This window comes from Acanthaster planci, linkage group LG01 (genome assembly GCF_054643075.1).
Source record: "Acanthaster planci isolate LZ-2023a linkage group LG01, COTS_SCS, whole genome shotgun sequence".
NCBI lineage: Eukaryota > Metazoa > Echinodermata > Asteroidea > Valvatida > Acanthasteridae > Acanthaster > Acanthaster planci.
In genome coordinates this window covers 30,585,900-30,607,963 of record NC_141777.1, presented here as the reverse complement: position 1 = coordinate 30,607,963, position 22,064 = coordinate 30,585,900, and the positions used below count along the sequence as shown (strand labels likewise).

Here is a 22,064-nt window from a genome sequence, read left to right as displayed (position 1 = left end):
CCTGTTACATCTGACCTTTGTTATTTGACATGGAAATATCACCAGTTTTGATTTTAAACTTTTGTTATTTGTTTGGCAAGTAATTTGCATTAATTCATCACTCTTGAACTTACAAAATCATTTGTCAGATGTGACAGGGACACAAAAACAAGGGACCCCTAATTTGTGAAATACATGTAACCCTTCTGCCTTTTCAGAGCAAGCTACACAGTCATCCCAAGGATACAAATTCTTTCCACCACTTCACTGTACTTGATGTGCTACTGCCACATTCCCAATTATTGCAGATTAGGGTTCGTACTAAATGTTAATGGATGTAGAAATGCAGCACTTGTATACGCACTTGTATAAGTACCGTATATGCAATTGAAGTTTTGCTTATTTCTTCAGGTGCTAATGGTCTTTGACAAATAAAGCCCTCCACAGGGGCTGTTTAGAATCTCCCCTTGCACTTCTATCAAAGTGGAAATTCGCTTCTTTTTTTAGCATAGACGGCACAAATTTATTGGGCCCCCATAAGGTTGTTGATACAGAGAATATGACAGTGAAACTGATACTGGTATGCTAATTAATGCAAGTGCTGTACGAACAGTGACTCAGTATTATCTAAATGAAATCACATCATTGATTAATTTACGAGTGCCCGTGTGATATCACATATTGCGATCTTTCTGTCCACAAAGTCCAAGTAAAGAAGAGCGAAACTGGATGCGGTAATCTTACACTGTTATCATTCAGGGCTTATTCGCTGGATACCCTCTGATTCTTCCTCCTTTTGCTTTTGAAAATCATTTTGAGAAAGATTGGATTTCTTAGGGTCGCCATACATGTCAACACAAGAGTGTGGATTGTGATCCGAGGTGTAGTCATGGTAGTGGAGATTCTCAAGTTGTTTTGAAATACGAGTGCCTATGGTTATACCGTCATGTGTGGAGTTTTCAATTTCTTCAGTAAACAGGCGGACTCAGTGAGCACATTAGCCTACCCCTGGACTGTGTGCTTACGCACCATTCTTGAAACTGCAGGTACACTGTATTACATGCGTACGTGCACGCTTTGGGTCATCAGTAGCAACAGAGTCATTTCACTGATGCAGTTGTACCAGTGCATGTGTTGTGCGAGACGACCCAGCATTGCCCTGTTTGCTCAATTCTTTTGACCAGTTTCTTCATACCAGCAAGGCAGTGTTCAGTCACTGATCTACTGTTCGTGTGTTTACACTGTTTAAATGCAGCATTTGTTTTGCGTGAGGAAAGGAGCACTCTCCCTGATTGGGGGAGTATTGTGTGTAATAAACTGTTATTTTTTAATTCTACGTGTAGCTGCCAAATTTTTGCTGCTTAAGACGAAAGTGAACAGTAGTGAACTTAACCTGTAAACAAATCTTCAGTATCGCAAAATTTACTTGTTTGTATCCTCGGCAGGAATCAGTCATTTTGTTGTGATCAGAACAGGTAGGTCTCTTCCAAAGTTATCCAAATTTAGTCTGCTAGTTTCAGGGCAATTTTTGGCTTCGTCTTTGAAGGCCAGATTATCTCTTCCCAAGGGCCAGCGAGTTTTTGTTCCCATGGATCGCCTTCTTTTCCCTGTCATCAAGTTGATGAATTGTATGAAATATTTTGGGGGCAGGGGCAATTTATGTAATTCCTTAGGGAAGAACTGTATTGTCTAATAGATGCTTTTTTCCCAATGTGGCTTAACTACCGTACCCACAAGTGGATATTTAATTTATTATTAATTTAATTAATTATTTTTAATTTCATTTAAAATTTTTATTCATTTTTCTTATTAAAAATATGGAGATATTCACAAGCAGCCAAACAGTCCCCAGCAAAGCCTCTTTGGTCAAATTGAATCTCACAGAGAACGTAAACTCTCTGGAGGAAAATGCAAGTTGTGTATTGAAAGTTCTTGTCATGAAGGTGTCGGTAGCAGAGACTTGATGAAATCAGACAGCCTTAGCTTGCCTTATGGAATTGACTTTAGTGCAGTGGTACTGTATTTAACATAGGCATATGTTCATGCAGTGCCTAATGTGCTCATTGCATGAGGCAGCAAGGTATTTGAGCTTAGATAATAGAAGATTCTGGGCTCATAAATGCACAGAATTTCTAGCGCTGTATTGAGGTAATGGAGAGCATTGTACACGTGTATGTGGACATGTTCAAGATGTATTTTTTTTGCGTTGGGGAGATGTTAATTTATATAACAGGTTTTGCCCTTACCCAAGGTATATATTAATAAACACTGTATACTCAGTGCTTGTCCGAGAGCTTGCGAAAAAAGTCACAAGCTTACTCGGGTGGGACTCGAACCCACGACCTCCTGCTTACTAGTGCAGACGTCTTAACCACTTGACCACCGAGCTTGCCGGGATCGGCTGGCCGGTCCGAGTCAGCTGAAGCAGTGGGTACTGTGAACTATTTTCAAGATGTATTTTTGCGTTGGGGAGATGTTAGTTTATATAACGGGTTTTGCCCCTACCCAACGTATATATTAATGAACACTGTATGCTTTAGTAATATATACCTTGGGTAAGGGCAAAACCCATTATATAAATATGTGGACATGGTAATACAGTGGAACACCGCTGTAATGAACACCACGGGGTCCACGGTAAATGTTCAGTACAGCGGTCGTTCGGTATAGCGAAATTGACTGCTGAACGTTTCGTTGCCATGTTGAATAGCGCCCTCTCTCTTTTAACTGAAGTGCACCCTCTTGTGTTACTATGATTTGCTGTTTTTGTGATGTTTTGCCGTTGCATTCATGTTTGAGGTTTCTAGAAATGTATCTGTTAATTATTTTTGTTTTTTATTAAATCTTGAGTTACAAAATTGATATTTAGTTTATCCTAAAAGTCGTGAAGCTACCGCTTAGGATCGATCTCTGATGCATGCTGTGGCTAATCTCCATTGATTTGCAACTACATAATGTTCGGTGGATTTTGTGCACAAAATATTGGGGGCCAAGGATGATGTTCAGTACAGCCAAATGTTCTGTATAGCAGTGTTTGGTATAGCAGCATTCCACTGTAGTGCAGTGTTGATAAAAACAATTCTGAGGGGAAAACATGTTGCCATTGGTACCAATGAGACCTTCCTGACACAGTGTGTGTATAATCCCGTATGTGAGATATTTCATCTGTCTTGATAGGATTCCTCATTCTTTTCTGTGGATGCTCTGCTGATAGGCAGTTGTAATAAACAACTTGTCCCTGCGAGGCAGCTGTCATTACATTCCGTGGCATTTGACATATGCCAATATTTTCCCTCCCATTTTTCTGAGACTAGAAATTCCAAAGATGCTGACTTTAATTCTAGGCCTCTGTCCTGTCGTTCACTCCCTTACAGTAGGAGGAATGAGCACGGCAACGTGTGGAACTGCCTGAGGGACTTGGAGCGAACCAACGCGCTGGGTTACCAGTGGGCCAAGTCAGGTAACAGCAAGCAACTCTTGGGATCTCTAGGAGTGGACTCTAGGAACATTGTAAGTACCTGCACATTGTGCCTATCAACCCTTTTAATGTTGCCCATTACTCCTATGGGTGGCCAAAGTTTGCAGAAATATCACCCTTGGTTTTGTTTACCTCAAACTTTACATTTGTCTCCATTACTGTTGTGGTTGTATAAATTTCATTTTACCAGTAGCATTTAATAATACAACATGAAGAAGTGTTTATTATTTTGGTATTTTGATGGTTGTGTGAGATTTTGTAACACTTACATGTAGTGACTTATTCTTTCGCTGTTGTAGTAACACCCAATCGTACTTGTGAATGTACTTCTAAAATCATCATTAGGGAAAAATATGACTGTGACATAGGATACCAGACCCTTATGTGGGAAGAGCCAAATGTTACTGTAGTTGTCATATCATCAGTGAATGTGCAGGGTCAGAATTGAACCAGCGCGCAGTCAACAGTTGCCTTGGGTGACATTTTTGAGGGGTCAGTGTATGTCCAGAATGATATGTGAATATCTCATTAAAGCATCTTCCTCCTGCAGATACATGTACAAGATGTAGTGACTTTCACTTGCCGCAAAGTTGACATGTGGACAGCGTTTAACTAACTTTACGCATTAATGAGATATGGTTTTTAGGATATGAACTTAATATTCTGGTTTCATTGTTTGAGAGAGTGAGACTTACGTTAATTCGCTGGTCAAATGTTGTTATAAAGTGATGAAGAAACTCTTTTTTTCAAGGGTATTTTCTGCTTAAGTAATTTTCCTGTCATGATTAGAATACTGATACATAGTTAAATAATATCTAACTTTCTTTTGGGGAGGGGGTGTTTTGCATGCGAAGAGTTATGTGCAAGTGCAGTGCAACCCTTACGCGGCCATAGTTATGTGATCCTGTTTGCAGTGTCATTGGCTGGTCATACCTCTGCACGGACCTGCATGTGTACATATGTGTACATTGTACATGTGTGGTGCATGAAGCACTGTGTAAAATAAATCTGTATTTTCTTTCACAGTCTACATGTACCTAGAGAAAAAAAACTGAGCCAGGCAGGTGTTTGCTTTCTGCTGCCTTGCTCACTCACCCAGCTACATGTAGGCATTATATTGTATAGATTCAGCATTCATTCATACACTCCTGAGATTTCAATTAATTGGAAACTGCATACAGTCTCAGATGATTTATGGTAATATACATGTACATGTGTGTACACTAACACATGTACATGTATGTGTAATATGACTCAGTTATTGGAATGTTTCATAAACTTATAACTGCATGGCATTAGAATAGCAGTAGCACAGAGTTCATGTACCGTAGGTTTCCTGATGTGATTAAAGTCAGGGGAGCTCTTTTTTTTTTTTTTTAAGGGCAGTCTATTTCACACTCACAGTCACTTTATTTTATGTAAACTTTGTTTTCATTAAAGAAAACAGTTTCAACTAAACAGAGAAAAGTTTGTGTTACTTATGTTGAAAAGTTCTGATTATTTTGTCAGTAATGGTTTTCATAGTATCAGTTTTTAAATCCCAAGGACATTGCTCAAAAACAATATCCCAGATGTGACCGCCTGAAACGACCATCCATTCAGCATCAGATGCCCACTCTTGCTCGCAGGCTGACATACAGTGCACATGTACCGTACAGTGTGAAGCCCGACCTGTCCCGTCAAGACTTCCAGATTTCTTCATTAACCTTGTGCACACACACGATCCCCCTGCTTGCCCCGAGGAGATGCTATCTGCACTGAATGATTTGAAGATCCGCTCTTGTAGGCATCTTCCTTTTACTCTTCATATTGAAAAAAGAAATCTCGGGACGTTTCCAGCCAAAACATCTTGTGGGGTTTCATGTGTCAGTTTTATGCTGTTCTTCTCATCTTTCTTTCCTGATTTATTATTTTGTCCTACCTGTAAATGCTCGTGGGGTCCAAAATTAATACACATGAAAGCTAATATTTGTTCAAGTCATGTATTGTATAACCAATCCTTTGACCTTTAAAAAGAGGGGTCAGGGCGGCGTCTTCCATGTGTTTTGAAGTGTCTGATTTGGAGAGAACTGGAGGAGAAAATGGAAATTTTACCTGATAATACAAAAGATGTACCTTTACATTTAAAAAAAATGTTGTTCCTATGCACTGTGACTAGAGATTGTATGAAATGACATTTGAGTACATGCCACGTGATGACCAATTTGTTGTATTGGTAGAGAGTATTCACAGTGTTTGCTAAGACTATACGTCTAGAGATAGGTCAGGGATAATCACAATGCACAGCTTGTTTTTCTGCATTATGATTTAGTCTTCTTCTAGTATAAAAGCATTCTTAAGTTTCGCATTAAGCTAAAATTTCTGTGGAGATGTGAGAAGAGAATTTTTACTTAACAGCACGGTTTGTGCAGATAACTACACGTGAATGCGTTGTACATGTGCATACATGTATGTACGTGTACCTGTTCCCTGCACAGTCCCACGTCGTAGTACATGTATGTACTGGTGTAATCAGTAATTTCATTGTCATCATCTGCAATATCCTCCCGAAAACCAACTTCTGAAATTGAATAGGATTCCCCCCCCCTTCATATTTGAAAGCAACTCCTTCACCGTCAGTCTGTTCATTGAATATATTCACATCAATGCACACTTGGAGGTTTTTTTTTAGTTCAACATTGGTGCAAGTGGGACAGATCCAAGGTGTGTGTATCAGAGCATAACGGTGCGTATTTTGTGTGTCAGAAATCCCTATGATGCTATTCATGGCCATGTGCCTCCGCTGCTCAGATTTCCACAGCTTTTCACACTTCTCTCGGAAACCTGAGCCATGGGAGAGGCTCCTTTCCCCCTCCCCCACCTTCATAGTTGTCTTCATTGTCTAACCCTAGAGACTTTTGTCAACATATTTGGATTCATTCTTTGCCCATGTGGTGCAAGTCGTCAGTAGAAGACGTGCGTGCCTTGAAAAATCACCTGTATCAACTTTGCATTTGGCTGCTGGCCAAATTGCCTTTTCTCATTTCTCTCTCTTATTTTATGCGCCCCCGACACGTTTTTGTCCACTTGTTTGTCATGGAAACATAGACCGTTAAACACAATCCTGGGAACAGTTCACTTCAGGACTTGATACAGAGACAAGAAATTGCTGTCATACTTTGGGAGTCCTCCAGTACTCAGATCATCAGATGGCATCCTGCATAAGTCGCTTGAAATTTCAGCTTAATTGAATTTCTTCACTACGGTACGTGCTCCCACCATTTTGACTTTAGAAATTGGGTCAACGCATCTTGTCTACCGGCACGTGCACCGCAAACATTTCCTAAATTCCAGCTGCAAGAGTTAAAAGAAATTTGTCTCAGTGGCCTGTTTTTTCCTCCATCTCATGTCTCAAATCACTTGAAGTTGGCTAGAATTGCCATGTCTTATTTGATAATTCTTTTGGCCAACAGCAGTAGAGAGAGAGAGATAGAGAGAGATTGCACTTTGTTTCACTATGTATCCTTGTAATGCGATTAGCCAAGCTGGATACCTTTCTCCTCTCAGGTCAGACTTTGGCACATGTACTGTATGTGTACAGTGTTTGCTGAACTACTCTGTAGCTGTGTGGTTCTATACACTCACAGTGTTCAGTTTATTGAGGTTTGCCTTACCACGGGGCATGGTTGATGGGAACCCAGGTGCCTTTATTAACCCTTACCACTTAAGTTGTGTGAACGTTTGGATGAGGGAGGACTGGTGGCATGGTTTGGATTCCTTTGCAGTGCAGTCAGCCATCAAAGGAAGACTGAAGTTCTGAAGAACTAGTACATGTACATGTTTAAATCTGGGAATTTTCATGTATCTCTTTAAATGTCATCGTACATGTACAGTTGGGACAAAAAGTGGACATACACCTGGTACATGTAGAACAAAAACGGTTTTCCTCGAATTTCACCACTTCACTCATTCCTACTAACTTTTCTATTCGTGAGGACAGACAAGATGGTCTCTACTTAACGTACATGTTGTATGCTTCATATAAAATCACCCAGGGACACACATATGATTCATATTTATGTTTATAAAAAAATTCAAAATTGTAAGTAGTCTAACCCTAATATTTAGTATCATTTTCTGTATGTTTTTCATATCTCACAGTCGCGGTAGACCACTTTCCGAAGGGTTTTTGAATGACAGTAAGGGGATAAATGTAAATTTGCACTGAATGATTTTTCAGAAATATTAACCCTAACAGTCCTCAATTCTCCAACAGGTGAAGGATTGAGGAGTGTTAGGGTTAATACTTGGAACCCTAGTAAATGTCTCTGAGTATTTCCAATTGAAGTACACACTGTGAACATGAGGTTGGGATACTGTTTGTCTGACCTCGTAAATAAAAGTTGGTAAAACCATTTCAAAGAGCGAAAATTGAGGAAAACTGTTTTTCTACCAAGTGTTTGTAAACTTTTTGCCCCAACTGTACAATGTACGAGTACCTGTTGACCCCTTTTTATTGACAGAGAGAGGGTAACTACGTAAATATACAGTAAATATGTTGGAAAACAAAGCTGAAGTATTCTTGCTGCACTGTATTTAGCCAAAGTCTATGGTAATTGTCTCATCACACTTGGTCCGTCAATGCAGGTCATTTCTTGTAGCCACATTGCATTTGGCGTAATAATGCCAAGCTGATATGTGAAGAGCAAGTTGGTTGCCAAAATGGCAACTAAATGGCCAAGCTTAACTGCAAGAAGAGTGGCCATTATACACGTAGATCAGTCATTAGAAGAGAGGACCATTGGGAGGCAAGACAGATGTGCCTCATTCTGGTGATTATGCAAGCCCTTCTAGGGTAGTCAGCTAGGAATGTGTATGTGCGTGAAAGCTAATTTCCCCAGGATGTGATGTTCAGATATCCGCCATCGCCAGGACGTTTTTTACCTGTAGGAGCACCGTAAATGAAGCTGACCTCCCATTACTAAAGACGTCATGAGTACGTAAGAGCCACTACCCAGGGAAGTCAATATTTGTTAAACTTACGCAGTGGTTTGCTTCAGACAAGAGAGAGTAGGGACTACAGAAGGCATGCCAACTGCTGTGCAAGACATCATCTGACATGTTTTGTCTTTTAGTCTTTCTCAAGTTGTGCCATTGTGAGACTTCATCAACTATATACTATTATGCAACTCGTCAATTTTGTTTATTACATGTTTATACATTTGTTCTTCCTGTCTCGCAGCTGGCCTCTAAGAAGGCTGGGATGCCCATCTTTGCACCCAACTTGGGGATGTTGATGCCGAGCAAGCCTGGAGAGAAGCAAGAGAAGCCAGCTGTCATGGGCAGTGGCGGCGCGGTGGAGGACAACCCCGAGGGAGAGCAAGGATCCACCCCTGCTGGTACACCAGAGGTAATAATGCATCCCTTCCTTTATATCATTGTGCCACCTGTGCTATGAGGCACTTTGAGTTCTCTTCCTCGCCTACCTTATCCCATCCCAACTCACTCCACCCTTCATGAACACCCATACAGTACTCTCACAGGTTGCCCTTAGTGATGGCTGATGCATTGTCTCAGCCATTTTTCAGAATTTTCCAGGGCTAGTTACCTTTTGTACAATAGCTGGCATAACACATCCACCTAGTCTGGATACCATACCCGATGATTCCAACTATTCTCATTGAATTAAAGGTCCGGTATTACCCAATGTCCACATGACCGGTTTCCCAAAATAGCCGAATTATTTGTCCCGTCCACATTCAGATAGCATCTTTACTGTTCAGTATTTTCAGCCGTGTCTGTATGCTTAATGAGATATATTTGTTTCTTTTGCTTGTTGCCCATATGCAGCCCAATGTTGCTCCCCTCCTAAGCATTTTTGGAAGTGTCTTGCATGTTTTCAAAGTGACCGCTAACAACAGCCTCCATGTACATCTAAACATAGGATCCACCCAGGGCTTTCCTTGTGACCCTTGACATGTTTTGTCATGATCTGTTCATATCTGTGGGTGATACTGGACCTAATATTTTATCAAGACTGGTCAGGGAATCTTTAGTCAGGGAGCCAGACTAGACATCTACCATGATTAGTGAAGCTACTGAGTGCAGCCATGTTGTGTTTAGACTGGTACCGGTACATGCATGTCCTTTTGACATTTTGATGCTACTGTGGGAGGGGAGGGAGAGTTCTTCTGAGTGCCAGCTAGTGGCTTTGTTCATGTCCCATGGGTGCATATGTTATTCAGATGTAACCTAAGGAAAGCAACCTTTTCTAACTCCACGCCCCCTTTGCTGAATGGATTCCTACGTGTAGTTCTCCCTTAATTGCCTCTCCCTCCTGAACGTTTGCCAAAATGCTCCTTACGATTATTTGGTTTGACCAACAAACAGAACATCTTCAATGCCAAAGAAATCTTACTGCATGTTTCATGTAAAAGTACCTGTCTTCATTGAAGCATACAAGTTGGCTCTTAAGAATCACTCTGAAAGAAAATTACTCGGTCCAAAAAGTTGCATGAACCTTAGTTGCTATATAATGTGTCTGTAGTTAAAGATCAAGGATGTGTGTCAGGAAGGATAGATTTCAAGAGATTGTTTCAAGATGTTAATTCTACAGGTGATGAGGCCAAGGTCAAATTACTCTTTTAATTGTATGTTTACTTTCAGTCCGTTTTTTAAAATTTGTACCCTTGATCACTTCTATATATGTTGTGGATGATGTGTGAGTTTTGTTTGGTTTTATTTTGATCTGATGTGTTACTCTTGGCACGTTATGCATGTTGTTGCATTGCATTCACAGTAATACCATTTCGCTGGTTCATGTACATATCATTGAATAATTTATGACACTCTTCATTAGGCATGCTTGAGTTGCATGGGTGTCCACAGGATTTTTTCAAGGGGGGCAAACCACATTTTGCTGGGGGAGGGGGAGACAAAATACTTATTAGCTAAAACAGTTAACAACAGGAGGGGTCCATTTTGAGGCTTGTCAAGCAAATTGGAGAGTTTCATTCACTTTATTTTTTCGTTTCTTTTGGTTTTTTACTCATTCTCTCCATTTTTATTATACAATTTTTTTTTTCAAATGGAGACAAACACCCCTTGCCCCCGCCCCTTCGACACCCATGTTGAGTTGGTAAGCATTGGACCATTGCAACACATAAACATTAATTTTGTCATCAGGTGCGACCTGTCTTTGTGTCTCACACTAAAGCCAACCATGCCAACAATACATGTATACCAGAGGTTAAATTCTTGCAGTCGAACTGCATGTTGTAAAAAATTCTGCAAGATAAACCCTGCCGTTCAAAACTGTGGAGTGGGTTTGTGCCAATCTCTTTGATGTTTGTCTGACTAGCTTCTCGCATCCCCTCCTTACAGGACGCAGTTCCTAAGGTTGAATTTGACTGGAGTAATAGTGGCCTGACTAATCCATTGGATGGTAAGTTTGTATTAAGAGGGAAGGGATATGTTCAAGGTTCTCGTAGCCAACTGATACGATTGGCTCCTGCTCAGGCTTCTTGTAAAATCATGCTGCTGCTTTTATTTCTTTTGATGCAAACCTAATAAGTGTGTTAAGTTGCCCTGGAAACTACACTACTAACCTGGACAACATGGTTTCAGTTTGTTAATCTCATGGAATGTGTAACCAAAAGTACAAAAGTAACTGTAACAGTAACGGATCACAGCAGTGGCAAAAAAGAAATAAATCCTGAAAATACACAGGAATGTTTTCATAAGGATAGAAATGTTTCAACTCACTAAAGGAGGCACTCAATTATGCCTTATCTTGTTATGTTTTTCGAAAGAAAATTAGCTTGATTTTGCAATATTAATGCCATTAACCCAGCATTAAGTGCTTTAATACCGAAGTTAACCAGGCATTGCTTTTGCCCTGGCCTCTAAACATTTTGTAACCTATCTGTGCTTAATCAACAACTCAAGTATCCAACAGTCGACAGTTTTTGTCAGAGTTTTGTTGAAAGACAAAGGATTGTCCATTCTAACTGTTGGATTCAGCAGGTTATTCAGAATGGCATTAAATGTCAGTTGGCAATCGTTGAGCCAGTGCACCCTCTATCCCAACCTCACCCCACCCCCCAAAAAAAGAAGTAATACTGTTGTGAACCTGTAAAATAAATCATTTATCTGAGTCAGAAAATAAGGGTTGTATGGACACTTTCATGTAATTGTAGGTTTCATGGATATTTTGGGGGGTGGGGTGGGGTGTTGGAATCAAACTGAACTTTTGCCTGTCACAGAAATGGTGTCAGATGCCTCTTTGGTTGTGTTGGGTTAGTTTGAGTTGGAATTAGTCAAAATGCAGGTGTGGCGAACAAACTAACTGCTCTCAGGGAAAAATCTTATCTGTGGGGAGACCTTGAGTTCTTTTCTGAGATTACCCAATCTGAGTTTACCCTTGTCATTTGCACTTATACACAAAATATTGTGTATATTTGCAATGGAAAAGCATTGCTCGGTACTCTTTTCAGTGGTGTTCCAAAGTCGGGTTCCCTGCTTGTGGTATGAAAGACAACTACGACACATGTACATGTAACATAGGTACATGTACTAGTGATGAGCTGGGTCAAATGGATTTTTTAGTCCAGCCATTCATCCAGGGTGGTTTGCTCTTAGCTGACCAACCAGAGTTGATTAAATTGAAGTTTCAGTCGTTGTTGACTAAATTTGACCTTGATTCTTCGGAGAACAAAAAAATGAGCATGCCAGTCTGAGGTTTGCTGATGTGAGCTTTAGTCGTAGCTTTTCCTCAAGGTGTTACCTCAGAATGGGTTGTCTTGGACTGGGCATCCGCTTTTTATTTCTGGTGGGCAGCACACTAATTTATACTTTTTTGTTGGGTCGTTGACCTCTGACACACCACTACAGCCAATGGTCTTAACCTGGATATCTTTAGCAAGGAAGGGAGCACCTCAGCTAATCATTTTGTCTCCAAACCCAAACATAAGTCAGGTAACATTTGCATCCATTCATTCCTTCCTCTCATTCAGTGGAGCTGTGACCTTCCCCCTAACCGCCCATCCATGTCACACGTTCCCCTCACAATATAGTGTACATGTATGTGTCAAAGCATTGTGGGTGTTATTTGTCAGTTCAAGCTAGTTCACTGTAAGATGATCAAGTTGGTGATGTTGCTCTGTTTATGTTGCTCCCGACCTAGCCCAGCACTAAGTGAATTTCCCTGCTTGAGATCTGTGTAATGCATGGACCAAGCAGGACTGTCTGCTTGGCATTTGGGTGTCCTGAAAGAGGAGCACACATTATGCATACATGTATTATCATTTTTCCTCAGGAAAGCTTAAAAATGCATGCTTGTGTGCATAGTGGCCATGAGTCATGAGAACTTCATAGTTAATGTGCATGCACTACAGAGCCATTTTTTGTAGTAATAGATTTGCATTGGCAAAAAATGCATGTATTTAAGACAGCCATAAACACCTTGAGTGTCAAAACGAAGCTTCCCATAGGTGACTGTAACAAGCATTCAAAGTAAGAAACAGTACACACAAACTTAGGTTCTGAATTCCAGTCTATCCAAAAGAAAGTGTCACATTCAGCATGCAAGAAAATGAGTAGCCTAGTGAAACCATTGCTGATAGACAGCTAGATCAAGAAGACTATAGGGGTGAAAGAAACGTACCGTACATGTATATGAGTCTCATTTGAAGTCAGCTGAAATTATTTCGGAATAAATACAAGTTGAATGGAAAAAAAGTAGAATGTTTAAAAATTCCATAAATTTGTCTAATGACTTGCTATGAGGCATCCTGCATCTCTGGCTGTTAAGGCACAGCAGGTGACGTCTTCCACAACGTGGAGTGATTGACAGTCAAATTGATCTTGTTAATGGGCCGCACTACAGAGGTTTTTAAGTCAGCTGAACACTTGGGCACCTGCATTCTCTCCCATATGTGACACACATGCATTTGAATCAATGCACCTGATTATACAAACCATTGGCATGGACCTTTTTAACACAGACACCGTTACACCAAGCACATGGTGGCTCTTTGGGTTATTTTGGGGGGAAGGGGCATACACCGTGGAGTTTGAAAAAAAGAAATCATAGGTATTGTCCAGTTTAATTTTGGTGGTCAGGAAAATATATACTAACCACCCTTGTACTCAAGTCGCACCCCTTTTTGTAATCACTTTGAATCACTGTTAGTTTCTCACATCCTTTGAATTTACAAGAACTGAGTACATGTAAATTTGACTATCTGAAGTGCCCTTTTTACCATTCTAAAGGCAAAGATTCAAAAGCAGTACTCAAGATTGAAATTTTAAACCTATAACTTAGCTAAAATAATTTTTCCTTGGTATGAAATTTTTTGCTCCAACCATACTAAACACAACACGGTTTACATCTATAGAGATGTTTTCAATCACAGACTCTTCACTCTTTGTCGGTTAACCTACCGTTATTGCCCTTCCAATATTTCTCTCCCCTGGGGGGGACTCCGATACTCTAGAATACTGATTCCTGGATTCATTCCAGATTCAAAGTAGAACACCTTCGAGTCACTCTGGCTTCCCCGTGAATGACAACAAATTTTCCGCGGGTTGAAATAGTGTAGCAGTTAGTGTGTGTGTGTCTATTATATGGGAGTGCCATTGCCCTGTGAAATTGATGGTGATGTCGCAAGTGCCTGGCACCCTCCAAGTAAGAATATTACTATTTCAACCGATCACATTTCTTATTTGCAGTCGGGTTTTCTCTCACAGTGACCTATATCTGTTCAAGTTAATAAAGGACCTGAAAGGAAGGCAAATGAAAAAAAAAAGTTTTGAAAAGATTTTGGAATCAGATGTGCAAAAGAAATCTTTCTCGGACAACTGGTAAATAGGTCACGTAATGAAACTTTTCTTATTTCTACTGGTATTAGTTGCATTTGGGGTAAGCACACTGAGAAAGTGATACAGCCTAAGGTTGATGCTGGCCGACTGCTGTCAATCTGGAATAGGAATTGAAAAAAACACAGTATTTACTTTGTATGCCAAGAAAAGTTTTGGCAAAAGTTATTACCCATGTCTTTTTCCGTTGTTTGTTAGTGCATACAAATATTGAAGCAGTACAGACTGTATTTATGAAAGAAAAAAAATTTCATAATCACTAACAAATAACTGTATATTCATACATTAGATGCATTCATAAAAAATCAATAGTATAGCATCACTTAAGTAGTGTCAAGGAAACGAAAAAATTGTAGATTTAACACCAGCCACATAAATGAGCTGCATTGATGCAGGACAGTCTCTGCTTTAGGGAACCCAGCAGAGGAATCCTTGCCCTCAGGCTTCAACTGCAGAGCTCAGCCGTGCGTGTCAGGTGGAACAAAAACCCAGTACTCTCATATTAGCCAATTGGCCCAAGCAGCCGCAGGCTTAGGGATGCAAGCGTGCAGCCCTTAAATGAGTTACCCACCAATCAAATGATCAAAATGACCTAAATGTAATATGGCACAGTGATTTGTCTTATGTTACCATGCCTAAGAAAAACATTCTTTGATACAAGGGAGAGTCTAGGGTTAGCGAAACTAGACACCTCTTAACAATTGTTAGATTTGATCAATTTTCAATTTAAAATAAGAAACCTTTTTAAAGAATAGAAAAGGCAGACAGTGCACATCTCGTATTTATTGAATGACAGTCCTTTGAATTCAGCTCTCCTGTTCTTTCCAAATAGAGAAAAAAATGAAGATCTCTCTCGTTGAGAACACCTGTTCTTTAAAGTGGAGCATTTGTTTTTCTTGTGGAAACAAATTTACTCAGTTCCTTCTCAGTAATCACTGTCTGACATTTCAGAGAGTTCTTAGCCAACTTACAAGATGTTTTTCATTCAAGTTACAACAACATCCACATCATCAAAAGGCCCTAAAACCCTCAAATACCATCCGTCTTTGTTTGCCTACTCTTCTTTGCTTTTACTTTGCACAAACGGGGATTTTGAGCAGGTGTTGGATGAATGTAGAGCAGTGTATTGTGGTATGTCTACACTCACTGATGTCATGTCCCGTTGAACTGTGTGTTATTGCATGTGCAGTAGGGAAGTCGCAGATTGGATGGAGGCTGTTTTCCAAATCAAATTATACACAAGGTACAAAACTGAGCGCAATCTTTTTTGTCTTATAACTTTCCATGGTTGTTGTCATCAGGATCACCACCACCATTATCGTCATTGCCACAAGGGTTTCTTGTTTAACAGACTCTAGTTTTGGGCAATCCATTCTTGTATAATTGCTTTCCTCGACCTGTTTTTCTTTTGTTGTTACATTAGCTGTTTAGTAGGATTTTTTTTTTAATCAAACACTAAAGCACTACTAACACTGTCATTGGGAGAGTGTAGTGTGTCAAGGCACTTTTTGAAATTAAATTGAAGAAATTTGTTATAGATTAAGAAGCGTTGAAATTAAGAGGAGCGTATAAACCAGATGAGAACTATTAGGCATGAGGGACAGATGAAGCTAACTTGCACCTTTATTTATAACCAGAATTAATGTGTGGGAATAAATGGAAAAATATTGGATTAAGCTGGGCCTCAGAACATCACTTCTGGTTGATTACCTTATCTTATTGACTATGTTACTAGGCTGTCCCTGTTGGGTATTCTGACGGTGTTTTTTTTTTCCCCTCGGGAGCCTCAGAGTTGAAACCAGGAAGTTTATGAGGAAATGTACATGCATTGAAGATTGCGTGTGCCAAAATTAATCGCAGGGCAGTTAGACATCACATGTACCGTACAATGAGACTTCATTGAGGTGGTGGGATATGAATGTGCTTTGTACATCCATGATCACTGTTTGTACACATACTTCTAGTAATCACAAATGAATCTCACTAACACCACATGTTACTAATGTAAATGTTATAAATGGTGCATTTACCTAACAACTAACATGTGGCTATTCTGGTAATTTGAAATCTCATGTTTCATGTCTGTACGAGCATGTTATTTACATCAGACACATTTTAACAGCCACCCCCAAAGAGACAACTCTTGTTTGTTTTGAAGTGTTGGTTACATACCAGTTTTGATTGTGTGGAACAAAGTGCTAACTCAGAAGTCGCTGTTGGCAAAAAAGACAAAGTATGCACATCCTCACTAGAGACTAGTCAAAACCACGAAAGCATGAATATAATGTCATAGCTAAAAGGTGCACAGTATGTGATTATTGCAAGCATGAACCTGCACTTTTAACGAAAAATTTCCACAGAAGTTTATCCATGTATATTTACAGTGCATGCCTAATGTTTCTGTAGATCAATGCCGTGCCACCTGCCCATAGCAGTCTTAGGTCTTGCATGCCTTTAAACCCATCTGGGGACATTTCTAACTAATATTTTGCACAAGGACCCTCCAAAGCTTTTCTTCCAAGTTTAATTTTACTGGTTTTGGATTGCATAGACACTAACATCAAGAGTTATTTGATTCTTTATGCATAATTGGCATTAATTTATTTTATGTTTATACATTGCTCATTAATATGCAAGCTGGATTACCTTAAACTTGCACATTCCCTTCAACCCTGCTCACCCATTTCTTGCAATGTTTCTGTTTATTTTCCATTTTGGTCATGCTTTTGCACACAACTCAACAGGGTGGTTCCGCCGAAAAGGTATGTCAGTCTCACAAACTACCTCAGTTGGGGCAAGGGGTTGGAATGTATAAACTCCAGACAAAGTTGAAGAGATTGATTACGGCCCACTTAATGAATCTTTCAGTGATGAAAATTGTGGAGAAGAACATTTTTCTCCATTGAGGCTGAACGACCAGTAAACGGGGTAGAGTTAGATTGTTGCTGATAATAATGCAAATTTTCTTTTAAATGCTTTGCTACGCACTTACAGGTATAATCACAGTATTCAAGTAAAGCACTGATGGCACGCCTTTAAACTTGCTGAGCATAACATAAAATAATCACATAGGCACCATGTATTGAGATTAGTGCTAGGCACCTTCTTTGGTAATTTTCAATCAGTACTTTGCTTTCCAGCTGGCGCTCAGAATGTGAATGCCTCAGTGTGACTCCATGGTTATCTTACAGTTTGCAAGCTATACATGGTTACATGTATTTTCAAAGCATGTGTTGCATGGTTTATTTTGTTGAATTTTGGGAGTTTTGTTCTGGTATCATCTTAAAAGCACGTGACCCCTGAACAGAATTTTTAACCCACTTACCAGTAAAACTTTGTTCGGAGCTGACTGAGAGATCAAGAAGGAACAAAAATATGTTCTTAGTTATTTTTTAGCATCTGTTGAGGCTGCTGTAGTTGGCACATTCCTAGAGTAAAGTCAATCAAGAACTTGTGTTAACTTGCGTTTGATTGTAATATAACTCATATTTGCACACTGATATTACTATACAAACAAGTCTGGACATTATGATATATGCCGATAATGAATTATACAGTGGAGCTGTACAGGTTGTACTTAACAAGAAGTGACCAGATGTCAAACTTTCAAGTTGTAATTTGTGTGAGTTGAACTATGGTTAACTACAGCTTTTGATTGAACTTGCCAGGGATGGACTTCACATATTCAGGTTTTCCTGGGTGCATGGAACAATTAATTGTGATTTCTTGATCTAGATTAGTCGCATTGTTAGACATTTGGCAGCATTCAGAGTTGTAGTGTTGTTCATTGGAAAAAGTACAATAGGGTGTATGGTGTGGTGCCTTGTGTATTCTCGTAAGATAGCACACTACCCAATCAACAAGACCTGTTAAATGCAGGTGCTGTTCTCTCATTAGAGCCAGAAGTGCATACAATCTGCATACATTGATGCACTGTTTTAACCTTTTCAGCACCAGCATTGACAAGAAAATTGACCGTGTGCTTTTGAAATATATGTATCACTGTTGTTCCTGGCTTTGAATATCATTTTTGATGCCTATTAATATCTCGAATTCACCTAAGTGACTCTCTGCTATTTGCCCATAGCGCCGCCGTTGGATCCAGAAATCCTCAAACTGGAGAAGTCGGGCCCTGCCCAACCCCTCCCGGTCCAGAAGGCCCACAAGCCGCTGGACGCCATCCTGAAGAGCTCGGCCACCTCCATGGTCCAACAGCGTAGCCAGCGGGAGGCCGGCCTGAGCAGCGAGGCTCACCGTGTCCTAGATGGCCTGCCTAGCCTGTCCTTCATGCATGCCAAGGTGCTGATGTTCCCCATGCGGCCCCTGGAGGGGGGCACCACAACTGGTGGCGCACCCTCGCAGGGCTCCCTCTTGTGATTTTTGGCCTGTACAGGGAAGAAAGACTTGGAGATCCTGTTCCTCTTCATGTAAGATCTAAGACATCCATTGTCACAATGTTAACAATACTAGAGAAAGGGAAGCTTACATGTTCATTTACCACAGGTTGGTTGGCATTGTTAACACATCCGATTAGATGGACACAGATGCATTGAGATTCTAAATGTGACTGTGTACATGACCAAAGCTGTGCATTACCCATCAGATCTGAGAGGGTGTTGTCATGGCCAGCTGCTGGATTCCCCTAGGGACTCTGGGAGTGAACTGCATCAGGTGTGATCTTGCTCAGCAAGGAGGCAGTGTGAAGCTTATGGGCATTTCCCTGGTACAGAATGCATACCAGGAAAGTCAGTAATCCATCTAATAACAAGCTGAGGATGTTGGTTACCGGTCCTTCAGGAACATTGTGGAATTTGAAAGCAAAGTGTGTCCTAAGCCATTTGGCCCATCATGTTGGTGTTTATCTTTGGTTTCATTGACATAGAATGATTGACAATATTTCTGTTCCTCCCAGGATTGGGTGCCAGCCCATCACAGGTGGCTCCCCAATGATAATGCTAGAACCCATTTATACTCCTGGGTGGAGAGAGGCAAACAGAGGTGAGGTGACTTAGGCCACAACATACTAAGGCCACAACATACTGCCAGCAGTTGGATTCAAACCCCCCACCTGTGATCAGAAGCTACAGACCCTAAACAGTAGGCAATACACCCCCAAAATTTGAGAAGGGAGGTGTGGGAACTAGTGCGAACTTGGAGCTCTTATCTCGCTGGTTCCCATGCGCTTGTTAACACACCTGAAGAATTACTGCGTACCACTGAAATGTCCTTTATTGGCAGCAGTGTTTAGCACTAAGTAACCAGTGAGCTGAATCCACATGGGTAATCTGGTTGATTGCATGTACAGTGCTCAGCTTTCACAATCATCACTTGACCATCTTAGCAACACAAATGTTAAGCCGAAGTACATGTAACGAGCATTTGAATTTCACTTTTTTCCTGTGATTTCAAGGAGCTGCACAGTATTGTCACCCACATGTAGTCACAAGACGTGCCACTTTATCTGCACTGAGCCTTTTACATTTTCTTTCCTTATGCATCAATTGCGCCAATAGAATCATGCAGATAAGAGTAGCAGTTTGAGAGTGGTAGTTCAGTGCAGTTTTTAACCGTAGTGCAGTGGACTATAGGCACAGATTCATCATTGTTGGGGCCGGGTCAAAATTCATTTATTGCCCCAAACTCAGCCACTGATTTCTCGGAAAAAAGAATTGCCTTTGGAAGACTACTGGCAGTCCTGTTCACCAGCATCCTGGAAGTTCTTATAATCAATTACATAAACACGTTACCTCGGTATCACGTTGCAATAACCAGCATCACAGACCATTCTCTTTCCAAGAATACATTGTTTTATCGTGTATCAAGAATTTTTTGTGCTTGTTCATTGGTTATGTAGATCTTAAATATGCAGGAAAAAAATGAGCTTCACATTTGTTGTGCCAAACATAGAATCAGTATATATTTTTGTGGCAAAAGCCAAAATTCCACATGGGTAAAGTTGTGTAGTTCTTAATGCTTTTTATTAAAATTTTATAGTGACCCCTCCAAGTATTGGCAGAACTGTAGTGTATTGGTGTTTCATGTGGCCGAGATTGAAAAGAATATTATTCTCATTAATGTATATTCTGTACTTCATGCAAAAAACAAGGTGAGCCACACTGACATTTCCTGTAATTATGGCCAACTTTAGCTTAGCATGAAATGGTTTAAAAGTTTGCTTGTGTTGTTTGTTGTGGGTTCTCACTTCTCAGCTTAGTTTTGCTTAGAAAAATCATATGTTGTACTAAGGGGTGCGATAAGGTGGGGCGAGCCCCATCACAGACCTCTTTACCTTTTTGTATGGGTGCTCAGGGTGCCATGAGCCCTCACTGGCTTCATTGGAAAGGGAACATATTCACAAAGTGTGACGTCATCAGCATGTAGGCTTTTTGGTGTGCATCAGACAATAACTTGGCAATGGAGATTGGAGAAATATGTCTGTTAATCTTTTGTAGAAAGTAGTGATAAGTAGATTACTGCTGAACATAATAGAGTGATGCCTAGATCAGGAGGCAGTTTCATCGCTCTGCTTATTACAGAACTATACGCTTAGCATTACAATCCTGTGCTTACTGCACCAGCACACAAATGCTGAGCTGACGTGACCTAAACATCTACAGTTACAGGGTGTACCGGTAAGCTTGCACTTAAGTCCAAGTTCCCTGCTAACCCATGCATTTTGCTGACAGTAAGCACAGCATTTTTGGGGGGGGCAGAAGTTGGCTAAGATTATCCTCGTACAAAGTTAAGCAGAGCTATGGAATGGGTTCTCATTTGTCAGGATTTCTCTCTTGTGAGGGACTAGTTAGAGACCATTAGAGGGCAGCAGACATGCTGGTCATGTTCATGTGAGCTGTGAAGTACTTTATTCTTACGTACTAAGACTCTGTGGGAATTTATTTCAGAAGAAATCTCACTTTTGTTTTTCTATGAGCCTGCCAAATGTGTACCACTGCAATGTGCACCTACTGCTCATAAAAAAGGTCTGGAATATTTTGAAGATGTCAAAGTACATTATATTAAGATGTGCAAAATTACATCATAAATTTGAGGTTTTTAATTTCCCAGGGATTCTGTTTGTCTGACGTTATGTTTTGGGAGAGAGCTGAACCAAAACAAATTGGGGGAGGGGGGGTTAGTGCCCCCAAAAGGTGTAGCGTTTTAAGGCCTCGTTTTGAAAAAAATCACTTGTTAGTTTTCCAAAACAAAGCATTTGTTTTGTCCCTCCCCTCATCCACCAGTGGTTATGGACCAGTGGTTATGGACCAGCGGTTATGGACCAGTGGTTATGGACCAGTGGTGATGGACCAGTGGTTATGGACCAGTGGTTATGGACCAGTGGTTATTAACCAGTGGTTATGGACCAGTGGTTATGGACCAGTGGTTATGGACCAGTGGTTATGGACCAGCGGTTATGGACCAGCGGTTATGGACCAGTGGTTATGGACCAGTGGTTATGGACCAGCGGTTATGGACCAGTGGTTATGGACCAGTGGTTTATGGGTTGCTTCAGCATCCGTAGTTCAAATTTCTCTCATTTGCTGAAATCATTAAGAGAATGGAGCACATGTACATTTTGATATTTTTGAACTTGTTTTTGATGAGTATGTTCTCGTCGCTGTCTTTGATGAGTATGTTCTCGTCGCTGTCTTTGATGAGTATGTTCTTGTCGCTGTCTTTGATGAGTATGTTCTCGTCGCTGTCTTTGATGAGTATGTTCTCATCACTGTCTTTGATGAGTATGTTCTCATCG

General features: G+C 40.4%; 1 protein-coding gene across 7 annotated transcripts in view; it reads left to right on the top strand.

Moving 5' to 3' along the window:
* Positions 1-21,382, top strand: part of LOC110976731 (uncharacterized) — a 36,064-nt gene extending 14,682 nt beyond the window's left edge. For 2 of the 7 annotated variants that reach the window (XM_087136437.1, XM_087136432.1), the window contains exons 4-9: positions 3,354-3,489; positions 8,679-8,846; positions 10,820-10,880; positions 12,329-12,412; positions 17,059-17,076; positions 18,402-21,382. In XM_087136437.1, coding sequence (XP_086992563.1) covers positions 3,354-3,489; positions 8,679-8,846; positions 10,820-10,880; positions 12,329-12,412; positions 17,059-17,076; positions 18,402-18,691 — 757 coding nt within the window. In that variant the 3' untranslated portion in view covers positions 18,692-21,382. The remainder of the gene's footprint in view (positions 1-3,353; positions 3,490-8,678; positions 8,847-10,819; positions 10,881-12,328; positions 12,413-17,058; positions 17,077-18,401) is intronic. The other 5 variants (XR_015425146.1, XM_022230274.2, XM_022230273.2 and 2 more) reach the window with 5 other exon arrangements.
* Positions 21,383-22,064: the final 682 nt, after the last annotated feature.